The sequence below is a fragment of the Passer montanus genome, unplaced genomic scaffold (assembly GCF_014805655.1).
Source record: "Passer montanus isolate IOZ18808 unplaced genomic scaffold, ASM1480565v1 scaffold6, whole genome shotgun sequence".
Taxonomy (NCBI): Eukaryota; Metazoa; Chordata; class Aves; order Passeriformes; family Passeridae; genus Passer; species Passer montanus.
In genome coordinates this window covers 12914900-12936638 of record NW_024371037.1, presented here as the reverse complement: position 1 = coordinate 12936638, position 21739 = coordinate 12914900, and the positions used below count along the sequence as shown (strand labels likewise).

The 21739-nt window shown below is 37.3% G+C and overlaps 1 protein-coding gene across 1 annotated transcript in view; it reads right to left on the bottom strand.

The window, feature by feature from the left end:
* CNTN1 (contactin 1) overlaps positions 1-21739 on the bottom strand; it is a 153247-nt gene that overhangs the window by 16972 nt on the left and 114536 nt on the right. The window contains exons 15-20 of the mRNA XM_039726944.1: positions 20026-20184; positions 16668-16817; positions 13251-13321; positions 9940-10174; positions 6341-6444; positions 30-216 (exon numbers count right to left, since the gene is read on the bottom strand). Of these exons, the coding sequence (XP_039582878.1) occupies positions 30-216; positions 6341-6444; positions 9940-10174; positions 13251-13321; positions 16668-16817; positions 20026-20184 (906 nt within the window). The remainder of the gene's footprint in view (positions 1-29; positions 217-6340; positions 6445-9939; positions 10175-13250; positions 13322-16667; positions 16818-20025; positions 20185-21739) is intronic.

Here is a 21739-nt window from a genome sequence, read left to right as displayed (position 1 = left end):
ATACTTGAGCTAATGCTCCATTTACTTACGTGCTTTCCTCGTAACAACATCAATGGTGCTGCTGGGAGGTCCGTAGCCTGCACTGTTGAAGGCAGACACATCCACATGGTAGCGAGTGTTAGGCTTCAGGTTTTCCAGTTTGGTTGAATACTCTTGATTGCTCACCTGTACCCGCTGTGCAGCTGCTTCTTTGTCATGAGCAGCCCAGTAACGAATCTGTAAGCATGCCAATTGGAGGATTAAATTTAACATATTTAATCATAAAGAAATTTTATAAAAACTGATATATTTCTAAACTATATATTCAGATATAAGCCAGCTAAAAGAAATCTAACAGCAATAGTATAGAATTCCTTCTACAGGCTGTGATTTCAACCAACTTATGAATAGGTATAAAGGAACAGAAATAAATGTAGACTTTATTATAGTAAACTTTTCTTACAGTGGTTTAGCTTGTTCCCCGCTAAATCATTAGAAGCCTGGGAGCTGGATAATGTCTTTAAAGAACAAGACTTTCTTCTTGCTCTTTTGTTTTTGCACTCTACTCTGAACTTTAGTATTATTTTCTTACACTAGTAGAGACTAAACTCTGAGAATGTTTTTGGTGAGTTTTGTTTTGAATGTCTTACAAATTTAGGCCTTTTGTACTTCTATCTAAAAAAGCAAAGTTAACTGCATGTGTGGGTCTGGAGAGGTGTACATAACTATCTTCTAGAGTTTTTCAGCTAAACTCAATCAGGTTTCATAGCACAATCTAACATTTGTCAAAGTAGATGAAGAAGTACATGAAAATACTTAAAATATGTGAAAAACATGACTGTAAGCTTGTAACACCTTAAAAACCAAAGCAAGAGTACACAGAAATTCCATTAGGGTTTATTTTTTCCCCAAGAACTTGTTTCATGTTTTAATTCATTATGCATTACAAAGGAGTACACAGAAATTCCATTAGGGTTTATTTTTTCCCCAAGAACTTGTTTCATCGTACTTTAATTCATTATGCATTACAAAGCACCAGGTGAAAACAGTGTAATTCCTAAGGAGTGATGTCATTCCATACAGTCCCTCACATACACAGGGTCCTATTCTGCATGGCCTTGTGAGATGCAAATGAGAGTGAAACAGCGTCAGTCTCTGGGTTTTGTCTGGTTTATAACCATTTGCATAAGACTAAATTACTGCACAAACCTGAAAGAGCAGAAAGCCATGCCCATTGCATTTTGGTTCTGAGTGTTTTCACCCTCAGCATTTCTGCTCAGCTTCTGCCTGACTTCATAATGAATTTTGTGTATGCTACATGAGAGCGTTTAAAATTTTTTAAGAAGATGTTAATACTGTTGGTAAATTCAGGCTCTAGGAAAAATCTTACTTTGTAAGACATTATTGGTATCCTGTCATCTTGTCTTTTAAATAGCAACTGCTTTAACCACCTTCTGACATTAGTTGTCCATCAAAACTTCATTTAAGGAACAGGTTAGAAGAACTGATGGTCTGCCAAAGTGTTAATATCACAACTTCTCTTCCTTATAAGTTGTGGGTACAACCCTTGTTTGGTAAGGCTTTATTTTCTCCCATTTACATTTAAATTACAATACTTAATAAAAATATTACTTTCTTTTATCTTAGAATACGTCCTCTGGTTGAATAAAGAGAGATGCAGGGGATTTAGCAGAGGATTTCTCTTCACCTACTTCAAATGTCTTTGGACATGAGAACAGTATCACCACCCAGAGATTACTGTCAACTAAATACCTCTTGGAGCTTGTCTCTTGTGAATGGTTTTTGCCACAGTCATTCCCACCGGTGTTAGAGGTTACTCACTCTGATTATTATAAATCTGACATATTAGTGGCCTTTGTCACTCTTTCCTGCTGCAGGGAGAATCACACGGTATCTGCAGACCAAATTGGATTTGCTTTTTAAGCTCAGCATGCACACCTGATTTCCAGCAGGCACAAAAAGACAATCTTCAGTTCTATAAATGTATGTCCTGCATTTTGTTTGGAAAGTATTATCCACTAGCATCCTAAACATTGGTTTATTGTAACTTAGGCAATCACACTCATAAAATTCATACTTATAAAGGCGGCTATTTTCCCAAGTAAACAACCGTTACCCTAAAATGAGGACTGCACCCAGTCCATTCTGCAGGCTTCAGCAGTGGAGTGGCAACCTCCACCAGATGACTGGTTTCAAACTGGCATGGATCTGAAACTGTGGCAGCCATTTCAGCTGAAGGTCTGATAGTGATCTTCAAGTCAGAGATTCTTTTATATGATTACAATTAACATACTGCTGTAGATAAGCAGGTCTTGTTGAATGCAACCAGCTGTACACCATGAGGTGTTAACAGTAGGTGGCTGACTCAGATGAGAGAGGGCGTGTACATCAGGAGCTAGAGAACGTCATGTCTATCTCTAAGTTCAAACAAGTTTCTAGCCTGCAGCAAAAGAATGTCTGCAAAGTTCTAGGTGGCCAAAAGTTTATTAACCATGACAGGACCAATAGTATCTTTGTTGTTGATTTCAGCTGGCCATTAGATCATACTAAAAATAATAATTTTTTTTAAAGTACTTTCTATTATGTTAATTAAGTAACAGCTTTACCTAAAGATAGAAAACACATTTTATATGAACCTTTTATTAATCATGTGGCATATTCTGGAAGCCTTTCAATTCCTCTGCCTTGCAAAGGTTCTAACAATCTTAATGTTCGTTTGCACTACAGGGAGGTTAATGGTGTAATACAAGAGTAAGATAGCACATCAAACAAGTCAAGCGAGAACAATGAATGAAAATGCAAATTTCTTCACCAAGAACATGTTACATTTCAGACGAAAGTAATAAAATTTAAAGATTAAATAAAATTTAAATCCCAAATACAATAGTTCTTGGCTGCAACGTTGTGGACTTTACTCCTATAGTGTGTGAGCTATATATCATGAACACAAAGTTCTTCTCTAATACACAGCCATATTTACATATTTGGATCATTGGAACAACTCATGGAAAAGATAAAATAATTCCCCAAGAGCTAAGAAAACTACTGTCTTCTACAGCCATATTTACATATTTGGATCATTGGAACAACTCATGGAAAAGATAAAATAAATTAATTCTCCAAGAGCTAAGAAAACTACTGTCTTCATTATACTATTCCTATATTTCTCACTTTATTTTTAAATAATTTTAAACTTTCTTGAAATAATTTGGAAATTTCTTTCTTACCTTTAGAATTAAATGTCACATTGCTTCAAGGGGTCACATTTCCCCACTCTACTGAGTAGCTCCTCTCTCTTTTAAAGAGCTTATATGGTAGCCCCAGACACCATTCTTATTCCTGGTGCTCTGCATTTACTGTGTTAGGGTAATCCATCCCAGAGGACACAGAAGGGGATTTCAGCCAAGCTCTAAAGTTTTTGTGGGAAATCAGCCAATTGTGATTTGTGCGAAGGAATGCCTTAGCCATCATGAATTAGTGCAGCCCTCTGTGCTAAAAATCAGGGGAAAACCTGTGTTTCATGGTCTTCTCCTCTATTCAAACTTTCATATACTGAAACTGTTTCTGTAAGTGTTGTGAAAAAAAGCTTCCATTTTCTTGAAGGTTCTACGTAGGACACAAAAATATACTTTACTTGTATTGAGAAAGAATGCTAGTAGCATATTTCAGTCTAGAGGAGACAATGGTGGCGAGTAGTGATAAATTTGTTTAATAAAATAAACCTACACCTATTGCATAGAAGCAACACGAAGTACAGATAGTGTCACTAGTGCTGCATGCACTGCAGAGATGTGGCTGTAAGCAGTCTATTGTAAGAACTCATCAATCTTACATTCTCTATATGGATGGAGATAATTTTCATACTTTATCTGTTCTTAAGTGTGAGGTGAGGATACTCCTCTGTAATGGCAAAATGTATCAGCTCACACTCATCACCATGGGGGCAGTCATCCTGACAGTATGCATTAGTGTCAGGAAAATCTGACTCCTCCTGGTGTGAGAAGCATTGTGTCACAGGTGAAATACCTCAGGTTCTTTGCTCAGGGCACTCCCACCTCTTAAATTCTAGCATTCAAAAGTCAATTATGCAATTTTCAAGAAATAATAAAGACCAAAAGGAAACTGAGAAGGTACTCTGGTGAATGATGGTTTCTATTAACCTGTGTTACACCTGAGCAGTAATTTAAAGGTAACTATTAATCAATGCCAATAAACACAGAGCCTTCCAGAGACAGTTACTAGAATTTTATAATGAACTTTGAATGCTCCTTCCACCGCAACTTTTAGTGCAACTTCACAAATGTTATCTGCAGCCTCAACCCTCCAGAACAACCCCTCTCTATTTTTGCCCTGTCCTATGGCTCCTTCAGGACTCATGGGGGTTCTGATCTTCAAGAACACAAGTCTTTATTCTCAGTGAAGAAGCATGGAGTTTCCTTTTGCTGCCTTCCCCTCTACTAGAGTGAGACTAGTGATTGCCCTGGGGAAAAATATCTCAGAATTAACACCTTATTGAGCATTTTGGGGCAGTAATTTGGGACTATCAGACTGTTTATCATCTAGCCAGATGGAACCTTTTACATAGTCCTGATAATCAGAAGATTGTCTTAGAAAAAGAAGGGGAAAAAAAAGAAGACATTTATATTCTAATGTAGCTCTTCATTGTACATGTACAAGCCAGTCAGTTCAGGCTGAATTTGTGAAAGTGTATTTCTCCAGGAATAGGTAGAGTAAATTACACTACAGCTATCAAAACAAGGCCACACCCCAAACATCCATAGTCCATGTAGCAAATGGTCCATTCCCAGGATATTCCACCTTTCTAACAGTTATTCTCTTTTCAGCCCAAAGAGCCCCTACATTTCTTTCCGATTTTTTTTTCTTTTTTTGTTTTTTCTATTGACTATTCCATTCATCCTGGTCTTTCCTGCTAAATCCTCTCTCCTCCCTTCTTCCCCTGATGTCCCCTGACACAACTCAGATGTCTTTATCTCAAATAAGGTAAAATTTTAAAAAATGGTCAAACATGGGTTGCCTATGGGCATGTTCTCCTACCATGTTCTTTCCACATTTATCTTTGCTCCTCCTGCTTTACTACCTTATTCCCTACTACAACTCTGAACATCCATCTTCATGGTCTATCACAACTGTAATCCCAGCCTCCACCAGCACTCCTTGTTGCTGTTCTATCCACCAAAGAGAGCACCTGCCACTCTCCACCAGTTGCCACTCTCCACACTCCCGAAGTCCCCTGGTGCGTGCCTGCCAGGTGTGTGTTCTGCATGTGAAGGCTTCAGCGTTGCACTGACTGTCCAGCCTGGCACAAGAGAGCACCTGCCACTCTCCACCAGTTGCCACTCTCCACACTCCCGAAGTCCCCTGGTGCGTGCCTGCCAGGTGTGTGTTCTGCATGTGAAGGCTTCAGCTTCTGGGCTGACTGTCCAGCCTAGCAGTGCAACGCTGCTACAGGGCTGTTCAGGCTCAGTTCACAAATATTAACATCCATTTGTCCATCCTATTCTAACTGCAAAATCTCTATGAGACACCAAACCAGTGGGCTGCCTTAGTAAATTAGGAGTTACCACTGATATTAGTGTCTTAATTTCAAGCCCCAGTGCCCTCTTTTTGTAATTTTAAGACTTTACATTTCTAATGTATAAAATCAACCTTTACATGGGACATTATTCTTGTTACAGTATGACAAAAGTTTTACATAAATCTCATGGAGACAGAAACAGAGACCAGGAAGTGAAAAAAAACCCCAAGTATTACTTATTTATTAATAGATTTTAATTTAAAAAATAAATTCTATGAGATTGCTACTCATTTGCATGACCTAATTTTGGAACATAGAGGGTACCCTCAAGTAGCTGAAAACTTAAATCCCAAGGTAAGTCACTAACAAACTAAAGACCCAAACCCCTATTTTGGGTTGCAGCCAAAGTAAGCAGACTGTACATTGCAGAGTTTGCCAGCATCCACTGGGCATGGATGATGTTAAGTTTTCCCTGCTACAGTACTACACGGCCATTTCTCATTGTACCCAGTCTGTGCTTGTTGTTATCTCTGCAGAAGGACAAGAACAATTTTCACCATTGAGATGGACCTGATGGAACATGCCATGAAGCTCTTTTTCATGCAGAGAATAGAAACCATCACTGTCTTGCACAATAGCAGTGTCTCTGTTATACTGGTTTTGACATTTGTTTTTCAAGACGCAAAATGCCAACTAAAGAGAAGTGAACTCTAAAAGATGGAATGCCAGAGTAGGAATTATTGTTGGCCCTAACTACTGACAGTAAATTAATAAATAGATTGACAGTGTTGCTACTAAACTCACCTGATATCCCTCCACAGATTTATCAGAAACATGGTGCCAAGAAACAGACATTTCAGAAGATGACAAAACCTTTACACTCACATCTGTAGGTATTTCAGTTGGAGCTGGAAGATGAAACATATGTTAAACGTTCAATCTAATCCTGTGGTAATCTTATACTTGTTTACAGGGATTCTCCTGCCTTCAGTATTTTATATTATTTTCAGTATTTTATATAATTTTACTGACATCACTGAGATAAGTGTTAGTATTTAATCTGGTTTTTCTTGAGTAAACTTCAAGTCCAGTGATGATCTGTAAGGAAAATAACGCTGTAAAAACAAAGCAATGATCCTGTTGGCTCAGACTACATATTTTTACGCTTCAACAGATTTCATACTGAAATTTGTGTAAACTGAAAACAGTCTTTGATAAAGCCTTTGAAGCATCCAGTGATCTTTTACTAAATGGGACAGCAGCTCACATATTATATACATAAGATTTTTAAACTTAGTTACACACAAATACTTGTGTAACTAACACAAGCTCAGTCCTAATAGTACAATTTTTTTTGTGAGAGCAGATATTAGATACACAGCTGTCCAGCAGCACATAAACTTGAACATAGGTATGAAATTATCCAAAACACCTTTCAGTAAGGCATACATTCTAAGGTTGATTTTGTTTGTATTCCTAGTTCTGAACAGCAGACAACATAGAGTACAGACCATCATAATGTGATTGACCTTTATCCAGGGCTTAGAATATTACAGTCTAGTTTCATTTCACTCTGCTTGAATTTTAAATGAGGTAAGGAATAAAGAAAGGCATAAACTTAGCAATGTCTGCAAAAGATAAAGTTTTCCAAGTTAACAACAGTTCTCTGTCGTGAACCTTTTGAAACAAGTTGCAACAGACAGGCATGGCAGCCCTAGCTGAGGAAAGCTTTCATATACCTAATCTTCCAACTGGGCATCCAGTCAACTATGCATCAAAACAGCCACTGTTAAGGAAAAAAAATCACTAACATCTCTCATGAAAAGTATCCTAGGTAACAAAATAATCTTATATGCAAAGTTACCTTTTGTAATTGTCTTTCAATGGCTGTTAATAATGCAAATGTCTAATTAAAAAATTATACATTATTGCAAAATTGTTTTCACAATGACAGGAATTTAGATAAGCGAGAGGCCTGTGCACTCATTACTAGCAATCATTACTCACTACTAGCAATGGCAGATATGACTAGCAGTTGTCAGACATGGAACTTGGCTTATTCTCTGGGAACACAGAAATTTCCTAGTCACTGAAGGGAATAACAATGCCCAGAGTTACAACTAGAGAAACACAGATCTATTATAGAATACACAACTTAGTGGAAAAGCTGTCACTATACTTGCGTATATATGGATATTTATACACATCTGTATGGGTACAGAAGTATAGGTGGAATAGCTGTGATCATCTCATCTATTCCCAAACCACTGTCAGACTCTTCTCTACTGTATCCATTACAGAACTTTCAAAAAAATTTCATACTGAAAAGTTTCAGCTGCCAGGGCTTTTGCTGATACAATACTCTAACAATATTTCATCTCCTCATGTTTGCTTATGAGCTGCAAATAATTTACATCCCTATTTGTCATTTATGTTCTATAAATATTTTGCAGCCTCTCCTGAGCCAGAAAGATGGCATCAGTTGCTTTCCTCCAGCCTTCTAATTCATTATTTCTACCGAGAAAAAGAGAAATCACGTGTTCATCACAATACAGTCTTTTCACTGAAAATATATTGGTCATCACACAATTATCTTCTAAGCAAAACTATACTAAGTTCAGGTTGGCAGCCAGTAAGCATGCTACAAGGTATGGAAGTGATTTTGTTCATGTGCTAATGCCAGAGATGTCCAGGAGACAACTCTCTCCTCAACACTCTTCCATTACATCTCTTGGAAAAATTTCTTCTAACCAGCCCTGAAGTTCCTGGATAGGACACAGGCAGTAGTCAGGGTCACAGCTCCGCACAGGATCTGTGAGCACTACTCACAGGTAAGGTTTGTACTCTTGTGCTTGAAATCAAAGGAGTAGGTTCACTGAGCTTCTATTTCTTTTGCAGTCTGCATCTGGAATCATTTAACCACAAAGGTTTTTCATCAGGTATCTGCACTTTGCTAAAGTCTGTGTTAGAACATCAGCAGCCACTCAAGTGACCTCTTTATCTGGAAGCTGGCCCTACTGCACATTTGCTTTTCCTCTGTCTTTTTGAGCTACTAGGCTCTACCATTTCCCTGAACTTGGAGACCATACAAACACACTTACCACTCCTGACATGGTATGGATAATCCTAACATAAACACGTGGGAGCTTATCAGTCAGTTGTTGATAAAGTCTCTGAGGAGGGATGATACTTAAGTGTAATTTGACTGATATTCCTTTCTTTACACCATAGCTATTTACTAACACACTTATACAATTGCAAAAAAATCCCCTCTCTGTTGTTGCAGCAGCTGTTGAAGAAGATTTGCTAAGGTGTGCTTTCCTGAGAAAAAAGATTAGTATTATCTCCATCAGCCAGCTTGGTGTTGAGGACTTTTCTGTCTTTTCTCTGTGTGTGGCCGATTTGTGAGCGAAGTTCCCATTAGTGCTAATGGGAACCATGAACATAAATCTCCCATAAAGTACACAGAGTACAGCACAGAAGCGGAAGTGTGAGAATGTGGCCCTGTTAACATATCCCTCCTCTTGGCTCTTTGGTCTACATCTGTTGACTGTGGAGATTTTGCTCTATGGAAAGAAAAATACTAGCAGTTTTTGGGGTTTCTGGCAGAAATTAATAAACTGCATTTTTTTAGAACAGGCTTGAGTGATGATAACGCAATTAAAAATGTTGTATACATTTCTTCTGATTTAAAGTAAACTTTCTTCCAATACTTTCTCTCTTCTTCTAAGTTTGGAAATGTCATTTAAACTTCAGCCTTAAAGATCACAGCATGTGAAACAATTACAGTAAGAATTAAGAAAAATATTTTAATGGAATGTGAAAGAGGTTTCTATTAAATTGCTCACTTGATAGCTCTAACATGAAAACCAGAATAAAATATATAACAGGGATAATTTATATGAGACTCTAAACATGCTGGAAATGTAACTAGATACAATTGAACTATCATTCTTTCACAATTTTGGGCTAAATTCTGATACTGACCTCAAATACTAGGCTTTAGTGTGGTCTGTTAAGAAGAAGAAAATTAAGCATACGTCAAATACATGTATTAAGATCACAGAGACATTGCTGAATAAAGATCTAAATGTTTTAGGCAACCACTGTGAAGAGAATTTTTTTTTCAATATTCTTAAATCTTTTAAGAAGCTGTGTGAAGAATCTTGCATCCTGCTGTGTATTGCTTATTGCCAGTAAGTACAGCCAAGTGCTCTGCATTACAGAGAAAGCAGAAAGTGGAAGCTGGGCTCTCAGAACAAGAGTTTTGTGCAAGCAATGCACAACTTCCCTGCTGAAGATGTATCATGCTGTACAAATCAGTGCCAAGGACAAGGTCCTACTGATGTTGGTAGTGCTGATCTGGACCCACAGTGTAAAACTCATTTGGAACATTTACTCACCATCTTGTGCTGAATAAATGACAGCAGTGAGGCTGAACGGCCCATCCCCTTTGTTGTTAAAAGCTTTCACTTTTACTTGATACTGAGTTGAAGGTGGCATTGATTCATCCTTGTGGACATATCGGCCAATTTCAGGGTTAGTAACTGTAACTCTTCTCCATTCTTTCTCACCAAATGGCTTGAAGGCCACTATATAACCAAAGTTATTGCCATAGTGGTATTCTCTTGACAAAGGCTGTAGAGACAAAAAATAAAATGTTAATTTTTGCTAAACAGCTAGATCTAGAATTAAACAAAAATAATGCACAAAGCATTGATATGTATATTGTAAAAATACTGAACTAAACCTCCATTTCATCCTGGTTTCCTTCAATGGCTTGCTTCCACCCCCTTTAAAATAGGCCCTGTTAGATATCCAGTATAAGTGTATTTTCTAGGAAAACACTTTAATAACTTTTTCCCCATCTGAACTCAGTGCAACACACATCATGTTATCTCCCACAGAAAGAAACCAAGAATAATTATGTAATAATGCAGCTGCAGAAAAAAAGACCGAAGGAACAAGGCACAGCAGATATGTAACACAGACATATTATGCCAGTATAGGGGTCCCTGTATGTGTGGAGATAGGTATTCCTGCAAAAGAATCACAGTGAAGAGAAAATCTATATGGCTGTCCCAAATTATATTAATTTACAGAAAGTCTGTCAGCTAGGCAACTGGCACAGCTGACAAAGAAAGATGGACACATCCAAAGAATGACTTATCCTACCACTTTTCACTGATGATGGAGGGGATCCAGATGCTGATTTAGACTACCTAGCTTCTAACTGGCAAATCTTTTAATGAAATTACTCCCACTTTCAATACAGGCATTCAATGTATTCACTGTACCCAACCAGCCAAAATAACATCATTCATTTGTGCATCAGGAGGTTGACCAGAAGCATCCTTTGAAAATAAGCTTTCTGCATCATCTTTTTCCCTAATGGAAACCTTACAGAGATGAAATAGCTTATCTTGAGGCAAAGATCTTGGAGAGGTGACACAGAGAGTAATTATTCTCCTTAGGTGTTTGTCCTCTACTGCAGCACTTCAGCTAACATGTGTGGAGATATTCTGAGCAAGGTTTTATGAAACTTCCATGTAGCTGATCTTCTGAATCTATGACTAAATGTAACTAAATGTTTAAAATAAACCAGAATTAGATCTCATATGCCAAAGTATGCAGACTGGATGAGGCCCTAGCCTCAGAATGATTTTCAGCCAGAGCAAACTTTGGAAACCAGGGATGGCACATAAAAATTATACTCTGAAAGGTCTTATATGAAATTTGAAAGCAGCTTTCCTTCCAATGGCTGCACCTAATAAGTAGCTGAATAGTTTGCAGAATCCACTGAAAACTTTGAAAAAGAAAATGGGAGAGGGAAACATAAATGGGGAAAAATGAGGAAAAATAGGCATGCCAGTCCTAGCTCTCCTTCTCAGTTCCTCTTTCAAAACAAGTTTTAGAAGAGCTTTGATTGCATCTCTGGCTGTCTCATTCAACCTGGGCTTATGAATCATAGAAGAAGCTGAAAAGAGGTTGGCAGCAACATGTGAACCTGCCATACATTTTGTTCTTCTCTTCTTAATTAAGGACTATTCAGAGTAGCATATGCAAATGTCAGCACATTTGGGGGAATCAATATATATTTTTATCTTAGCTTTACAGATAGATATATTGTTGTCTGTCAGACTCTGTGAGTCTACAGTCTCTATTTAAAAACCCATAGGATAGAAGATTCTTGGGAAACAAATACTTGAAGCCATGCTTAATTTATCTCACTAAAGGAGCCACCCAGAACAGATGTGGAAAGTATAACATTAGGTAAGACAAATAATGAGAATATAAATCTGCCTGGGTCTACAGGAAATACTAAACTGGTCTTGTACTTCTGGTCTTGCATTAGTCACTATTCTCCTGGTTATATTTTCCTTTTTTAGTTTGGTCACAGCCAAGTTATCACTGTATTGGAAATGCCACGAGTACCAGTCTTCACATACAATGCCAGAAGCAGCTCTGTAGTTTGTTAAAATTTTTAGAAGAAAAGCTTGTGAAGTAAAATAATCTAGGTCTTCTGCACCTGCCCACTGCATGTGTTCTTTTGCTCTTCAAAAATAAAGAAACTGGAATTAAGCCAATTAAGACACTTCCTAACCTATTATTAGGGAAACTAAGACACAAACTATATTGTAACAGAACTGTGGACCTCTTTTTTCAGAAACTTATAAATATTTTCTTTCAAAGTACTTAGGAAGACTGAATAAATATTTTGCACTCAGTTAAGAAAAAAAAACCAAAACCCCTAAAAAACCCCAGACAGGAAAGCACAAATATGATAGCTCAAAGATATGGCTGGCTATTTCTGTCATACTTGAGAACTTTCACAGATATTTGATCAATCCTAAGTACAAAAAGAAGGAAATATGCATATGGATTAAAATATGCATATTCATAAGGAGAATCCCTATACAACATACATGCAATTGGAATTTTGACATCCTTACACTACTTCCCCCAAGAAAAAGCACTCTTCCTAGAGGCAATTCAGCTGCTACAATGAAACAATTATTCCCCAAAAGACAAATGGCAAAATGTGCTTATGTATCTCACAGCCCTACAACAGTGAACGGAGAGGTCAACAGAAAACAAACTTGGTAATTTTCTCAAGCGTAACACAACCATCTTTCTTTGCCAGAGGTAATGCTGCTGTAACTTAGTTTTTCCTGGCTACTGATAGGCTCTGACATGAATTCAACAATATTTTATTTCTTCTCCCTAGCTTCCCAAATACCCTGCAGTAGATTTCAATTCTCTATTTCATGCTACTTTTGCCTATGCAACTTTGTTTATAAATCCTTATCATCTCCTGTACTACGATTTTCTTTCCTCTTAACTTGGTGTTTCTCTTCCCTTCTTGCTTTACCTATAGCCACAGTATAGGTAAGTTTTCAAAACCATTGCTTCAACAGCAGAATGAAGACTGCTTTTAATGATGCAAAATTGTAGTCAGTATGTGTTTCAATCCCTTGACTTTAGAATGTTTTAGACGATATTTTAGGAATGTCCAACATGCGAACCCCTAAGGTACTCTCTTCCTCATTCCTTTTGATGTACTTTTTCATGAGAAAAGTCTGAAAAACTATATATTATATACAAATTTTGTTCTTACAAGACCCAGAGACAAAGCATCCACAGGTTTCAGGAGGAGCAAGATCAGATATAAGATAGTACAGGTTTCATGCCATCTTGCATGCGCAATACTTACCATCCATGTTATTGTCAGCTCTCGATTGCTTCCACCCCCTCCTCCAACATCAGAAGGAGCAACATTAGGTGCTAGTGAAACAGAAGAGACAAGAAAAATTACTACAAAGTATGCAGCAGACAGCTGCAAGGCCAATGAGCACACGTGGCACACACAATTAAAGTAATGATGGTGTGCCATCTGCCAAGTGTAATGTATAGCTACTGCTTCAGGAGATGTGCCAGCTGTAACCATAGCTAGCAATCATTCTTCCTTCTCCCTGTATTATCTACAAATATTTAATTGAATATTCAGGAATGGAAAATTTGTCATAAGTCTTAACAGAAGCACGCTGTGTATTGTTCTTGTGCTTTCTCAGATGTTGGCATGCCAAGGGCTCAAACACCGTGGACTTGCACATGTAATTACCTCAGTACACTGTGATCAGTTACACCTGCTTCAATGGATTCACTTGCAGTGTGTAAGGTTAAACACATGTGTCTATCTTTGAGGCACTGGCAGCCTAACTGTATTTTAGATTTGTGGTACATGTCTTCTTGATAGTCGTGTTCAGGATGGGTAGATGTACCTAAGCAAAACTGGCATTGCACTTTATAATTTTACACTGATTTTACACAGTATTTTACACTGATATTCTGTGTAATGAAGTATGATCTGTTGATCTGTCAGTGCACAGCTGGGTAATAAAGCAGGATACTTTCAAGGACTTAATTATAAATCATTCCTATATTGTCATTTCTCTCAGACTCCGAATTGAGTGCAATGATTCTGTTGCTATCCTCTGTGAGGTTTGTGTATTCATCTGCTGTCACTCAATATGGACATACAATGTACCACTGAAAACATAGCACACAACTTATCTACAGGGCATTAATTCTGCCTCAGATATGCATGTATGAGCTCTATGCCCTACCTATATTAATGTGTTCTTTGTGTAATAAAATTCTGATAGGATCAGGCAGTTTTTCCACTACTCAGTGAAAGTCATAGTGCTCAAGCATTATGTAAGTAAGACGTTTGCTGAGGCCTTCTCTGAGTGTCAGCTGAAGAAGAACACAAAGCAGAGCAGAACTAATATTTTCAGACAGGATAAAAGTATGTAAAAATAAATTTGAAATTGAAATCAGCAATCAGTGCATGATTTGTATTATTTATTTCTGTCCTTTCTGAAAGCAAATTAGTGGAGATCAAGACTAAACATACATATGACAAATTGAGAGAAAGCTGGAGTTTGTTACTTGACCTAGTAGTCACACTACCTATTATAAATATATAGCTTTAGAGCTATGTTAGAAGGAGAAGGTTGCTAGCATGATTAGGTAGTCAAAGAAGATAGATAGACAGACTGCCAAAGAACAGAAAAAACCTGATTAAAGTCTAACAAGTCATTCTTTTCAAAAGAATCATCCTCATTCTCTCAACCATTAAGCCCAGGTTTCTCTCTCTTTTAAAACCAGGTAACTAACTCAGACAACTATACTTAGACAATTACTCTAATGCACCCAGAAGCTAAAATACATAAAACCTCGACCCACTGAATTTCAAGAAATCACTGTGAAATGTTATTGATGAAGCAAGCTGTTTCATTAAAAATAGAGAGACTTCAAAATTGAGAGAGTCAAAATTGAAAAGGATGCTGACAACTGTAACAGACATTATTTGTCACCCACATAGTACAACAAAGTCACAGCACTGTTTGTTACTGTTTAACACAGAAAATGTTAACAATAACTACAATAATGCAGACATGGATTTTTATTTGTTATTTACCTTTTTCAGAATTACATTAAAATGTACATAGAGTTGTGCATACTGCTTCTGTAGTACCCTTGACATTGACAGTGCAACCCAAATCCTACTGCTGCTTATAACAAATTACAGCTCCTGGCAGAAAACACACTTGGGTGCAAAAGTTAATCTGTAAATTGTAAATTATTTATACCCTATTTTGTCATGACAAGAAGTGCTGACTGATGCCTTAGAAGACTATACTACCATTTTGCATGGTTTGCCAAAAACTGTCACTCAGTCTGCCAGGGCAGGGTGCTGTGCCCGGGGAATCAGACAACAGACTAAATATATCACTTCTTGCAAAAGAGGTACATCCTACTACAAAGCTGGAAAGTATGCCATTTTTGGGGAGGCTACAAAAATGCCATGAATGTAGCACATTGCAAAATGCAGGACACCACCCCTACTGCCCATTCCCCACTACCCCTATCCCATTATTTCTCTCCTTCTCTATGTCTTTTCTAACATTTTTTAAATGTCTATCATGCACCAGACTTCTCCTGTAGATTCTTGGGCCTTCAAATGAAGCTCTTGAGTCATTAAACATATGATGCTAGTAGTCAATTTCCTAGGCAGTGATTATTTTTTACTTTAGTATTAAAGTTCCAAGGCTTTTCCTTCCTTATCCAAAATAATTTAACCAATTCCTTTTCTTTCTCCCCAAGCAACAAAATTGTAATGGACCAAATTCGCCTTTAATGAATGTTTTGAAATTTACAATGCAAATACATTTTACTTTGAAAATACTATCTAATCAAAGTTATGACCTAGCAGGTGTAATTGCAAAAGCTGTTTTCCACACTTTGGTTTTTCATATTTAGTTTCAAAACTCAAGCTATGGGAAACAATTGTAAAGAAATCTAGACTGCAAGTGGGTGCTACTCTGTGACGTACAGGCTTTGTTGGACACAGTCTTTGTGCAGTGGCACATTACCCCCTAGGACACTGCTGTTATCTCCTCTGTACTGTCAAACCAGAATGTATTATCTGGAATAGTAACACATAAGTCCTCATTTTGAAGAATTCATTATAAAAAGGATGTGCTTGAGCCTGAAGAATATCCTTAAATATGCTCTGAGCTATTAACACTGAGCAACCAGACTGATAAGAGAATACATTGTGTTGGATAATGTCACATGATGTGACGCAAGACACCAGACCAAACCTGCAATCGCAGAAAACTGGCACTATGCAGTTGAACACATAGCCTGTCACGTATTCTTTAGTTAGAATACAAATCAAATGGCAAATGGACATTTTCCTTCTTAAATACATGCATGTTTTTTTCCTAAGTCCTGAACCATACTCCCAAACTCATACACACACAGCCTGGCTGACAGATACAGTGGGGGATCTCTGAAAGATGCAGTATGATTCCATTTCGGCAATGAAGACAAATTTGTCATATCATTCTTTTCTGTCTGCTTTGATGCTAGCACATCTTTATAGTTTGGTACTTGCTCACTAAAATCTGTAGTAGTGGGTGGCTGAAAATATATTCTCTGCACACTGGATCTTATAAACTGCTTTTTTTAAAGTAAAACCTAGAATTACCAAATTGGTGAACAAAAACGTAAAAATTACAAGACACATTTTAAAAAACCCTGTCATTTTCTGTTTACGTACGAGCGCCTTCAGTTCTAATCCTCGGTGATGGCATGCTGGGCTCTCCTGTCCCCAAAGTGTTTGTTGCTATTATCCGGAATTCATATTCCATCCATGGAATTAAATCGATCACTGTAGCAGATTCCATATTTCCTTCAATATCTGCTGGGTCTAAAAAAAAAAGATTAAATGCTTTAGAAAACAGCATTTTCATACTTAGGTCAGCAACAGTGTGGTTGATTGTGACAAAACTTGCACTATTCTGCAACCACACATAGAAAACTAAAGCAAACTTGACATTGTACATTAGGAATATCACATTTTACAAAGAGTACCCACAGCAGTGACTGGGAATTCGGAAACTATGACACTATCTTGGATAAACCTTTATTGACATGTAAGTTTTAAGTGGGTGTGAACTAGTACATGCAGTTATGTAGTTCCTTACTAATTATATATTGTAGCTGTAGAATTTCATTTTACCTACAGACAAATGCAATGAGAAATTCGTAATGCAGAAACAGTAAAATAAAAATTCATTACATGGACAGACAAGGGCTAGACATGTAGGGTTCAATCAATTGATGAAGAGTGGGTTTATAAATGTCCTAATTTGGTGCACCTAATTAGTGAGCATGTTATAACTTGCTATCTGGTTCTGATCAACAAATGTAAATGTTCTTGCAATTCCTGTGAAAAGACTTGTAATTGTCTTAAGGATTAGCTTCTTTATCATAAATAAAATGAGTAACTCATGACTGTCTGCAATTCACAGACAATAGGGGTTGTTTCCATAGCTGTCTGCAGCTATGGAAAGACAGAGGATTTTCATTTATATACAAACAAGAGTTGTTTGTCAAATTAGAGTCTTGTGTTCAGAGGAGGATGAGAACTGAGATATTCTGCACTGGAAAGACAGCTGATTTGGAATGAAAATATAAATGCAATGCCCACAAAAAACACAGGCAACAACTGTGTAAGCACTAGATGGTGACACCACTTCCCTCTTCCTAATGATCATTACATTTAATTCCAAAGTAAGGTCTCCAAGGAGAAAGTAACACACTTTCCATTTTTCTTTCTACCTGACCACCACCCTCCCTCATCCTTACACAAACTAATTTTCTGTCTAGTCAGTAAAGCTATTACAAACCTTCCATGTCACCCAAGTTGTGTTATAAATTAAACATTCTTTAAATGTCCTTTCTGGGCTACGTCTGATCTCTAGATTTAATTTTACTGTCCCACAGATTCCCAGAACATTTATGAACACTTGGCACAATGAGAATCTGATCCCCTTAACTGGAAAGAGCAACATAAACGTAAACAACTTATTACATAATCCATTCATACATATTTCCATGCTGTGAAGTAGAACACACTTCTTTCACAAAACACACTCAGTATTATGAAACCTGAGATGAATGATTTGGTTGGGGGAATAATGTTAGTAGTAATAACAACAATATTTCCAAAAGGCAATGCCAAAGTACATTTTCGCATTTCATACATTGAAAATTAGCAGCATTAACTGATAGCCTAAACATCTGGTGACAGATCAATTTGGACTGTTCATCATGCTTCATTAATCTGAAAGTTAACACTGAATCAAAATGGGAGCAGCTCAGCAATTAGGTAAAAGCTTGCAGTGATGCCAGTGATGGTTACTATGATTTTATCTATTTTGAGGGAATCATCTATTTAACAAATTTCATAAATATGGTTCAAATGAAAAAGTAATGATTTTGAAAACACCAGAATAGTTACTTTCAACTTTTCAGGACTTAATAATGTATATATTTTGTGTTAGTGCCTTTAAAAAGGAATTCAACAATCTAGATTCCTCCCCATCCCACCCAAGATGTAAATCCCACTCAGCATTCTTTAGGGTAAGACTTGAAGTCTTACATGTCTCCAAGACTGTCTCAAATAATTCTGAGAAGCAGAGAACTTCAGAGGTGCAGAGAAGTTCATCCCATCATGCCTATAACATTGCAAGTAGAGAATCTTCCCGAGAAGTGGGAAGAGTGGTTTCAATGCTCTGCTCTGAGTCAGACAGAATGAAGACTGGAAACCAACACTTATGTTAACTCTTAGACCTCCATTTCGAGTTCCAGTAATGCACAGCACAAACAAAACAGGATCAGTTGCCACCTGACATTCTGCACATTCTTACTTTCTTTAATTGAAAAGTGCAGAATGAATAAGAAATAAAATTAACTTATTCTGAGAAAAGAGAGGCTAGTCTAAAAGGATCCTCCTTCCTGCATGTATTTTTACCAAAACAATTAATCAGCTATTTGAACAGCTCTAATTTCTACATTAACTTTTTTTAAAGTTCAAAGAAATCTATTTTACAGAAGCCATTAAACAAGATACAAGAGATAAGAAGGGGCTGGGGAACCCATATCACCAATATCAGTGCAGGCTGATGGAGATAATCATATCCAGGTGAACTTCATATGAACTACATAGTCTGAAAGAAAAATATGATCTGAGGCAGAAGGCCTACTATATTCTAACTTTTCACTCCAAAAAAATGTAACAGATTTTCAGTTCAATATGTCAGTCTGTTTCTTACATGTCTGTAGTTTCAAGTGAAAACTTAAATGGAAGACAATCACTGAAACTATTACTGTTCTTGGTATTTAGAAATGCTGAGTATGTGATATCTTAATTCCATAGGAAAGCACATAAGTTGTAATTTATAAGGCTGGCATAATGAAACATATTGATAGGAAAATTCTGTATAGCTTGTGACAATGCTATCCTTCATAAAGCATTTAGAGGTACTAGTAGCTTAAAAATACTTGAAGACTTATGTTTTTATGTTAAATCCTGAAAAAAAAAAGTTAGCATGTCCTGTGCTCAGGTAGGTTCCTCTTTAACTGCAATTTTGTAGCACAATGATGACATCCAGTGGTTAGAAAGATAATCTTAGCTATGTTTTCTCTAGGGGTGCCAGTTTTAATGCAATTGGAACTTAGTGTGCTCCCAGGAAAAAGCAGACAATTTTAACCAGCTTTCTCCATAACAAATACAGAAACGACAACATCCACTTTTCATCCAAATTAACCTGTAAATAAATTTTAATTATTCCAGTAAGTTGATGTTGAAAGTTTCAGGCAACAAGGAAAGAGACAAAAAAACAGGTAACAACTCTGGCTGGTTCTTTTCTGTATTTCTTGATATTCAGTTCAGGCCCTCCAAATGATGGGAACAAAACTATTGACAAGACACCGACAGGACAGTAAACCTGCAGGAGACATCAACTGCCTCCCTGGTTTCCTTCTACTGTGATTACTTTCTGATTAGTCAAACTTTCTAACAAACATACTTTAAAACTTACTATCTTTATTTCTTCTGGCATTACTCTTACCTGTTTTGGCATCTTTCCACTCTTCAGACAGAAAGGTTTTTGACTGGATAGTGTATTTAGAAATAGGACTATGATTGTCTGTTCCACGACTCCAGGTAAGTGCTACAGCAGTGTCTCTAATTTCTTCTACTCTAATACCTCCAGGAGGGCCGGGAGGACCTGGAAAAAAAAAAACGAAAATAAAATAGTACAATTAACAAATTAAATACACTGAAAGTATTAAAGTTCATCAACCTTTAGTAATCTATGGATTCATTCAGAGGACTGCTGCTCTTGCATTTCATTACTACCAAATAAAACTTCCATGATTCTTGCCTCATCAATATTGAGATAATCTTAAGTGAAAAGATGACACTTTGAAAATGTTGATGCTTTTTTTACCAAACAAAACTGAACTCAGGAAAAAACCCCAAAAAATTTTCTCTCTCAAATTCCACCTAATGCTGACCTTATTGGGGGCCCACCTTTAACACACAGTTCTGCTTGTGCCATATAGGCCCTGACTGCAAGTTATGTGGAAAACCCTGTGACTTATTTTGGAGACAAAAAATACCATAAAAGAGATTTCTATAGATCTCTTCCCATTTTTCTTGGCCTTCATATTACCCCAAAGTGGCAAACCCCTCATCAGGTTCAAAGCTCCTACAAAGCTCTGGTTTTATTATTGTGCTTCTGTTTTATATGATACACAGTTATCTGATACATATTAACTGTTGTATAAAAACAGATACAATGCATTAGGACTACTGAGACGTATTTTCTGTTCCAACATTCAGAGATAATAATATGCCAACATGATTGAGATAATTATCCAACAACCTGATTGAACAAGTCCCAGAGAATATTAAAAAAAAAACAGCGATACCATAATATATTTCTCTGCACTATTTACAGAGAAACCACAGAGAATCAAAACAAAACAGCAAAAAAGAATGGAAGGAGATTTCTACATCAGATCTAAACACACAGTGTGCCAAATGTATTTTCAGCTCCTCTTGAGTTATTTATTTTCTCCATACAGCTGTGCCAAAGGACTCAAATGAAATTACCTAAAACAAAAGCATATACTAGCATATGTTCCTGTTCCTTGGTTTCAATGAATATATCCTTTAAGCAAGAAATTTCATTCCTTGGATATCCCTTTCAAGGTAAGGACTAAATACCTCACTGCACGTGGAAATGGCTTCTTACTCTTCACAAAGGATGCAGGAAGTAGAAATTGTTAAGAGCTGATTTTTAAGATGAGGGTTGTTGGTTAACTCTCCACCCTGATAACATGCCTATTTCCCATCCCAGCTCTAAGGACACACACAGGTAAGGTTTGATGAGAGACCCAGTCTCCTGCAAGACTGTTCACTTCAGAAGCCCAAAGGCTGGAAGCTATGGAAAGGTTCATCAGTCCCAACAACTTTCCTTCTTTCTTCAAAAGATACCTCTTACAGCTTCCCACCTCAGCATCAGCTTCTGAAAATGGCATGTCTCAGGAAACATCAAGGGCCTTAGGAAAAGGAGAAGGCTCCATAGGAAAGCTGATACTGGACCCACAACGAACCCCAAGGCTGGTTGTTGCTTTAGTGATGGGGCACAGTTCCACTGGGTCCAAGTACAGTGGGCAGAGCCAGGTGCTGATATGGTGGAACCAGGGACAGTGAGCTGGCTGCATCCAGGTGACAAACTGCTGCAGACATCCAGGCAGTCCATCCAAGAGGCAGCT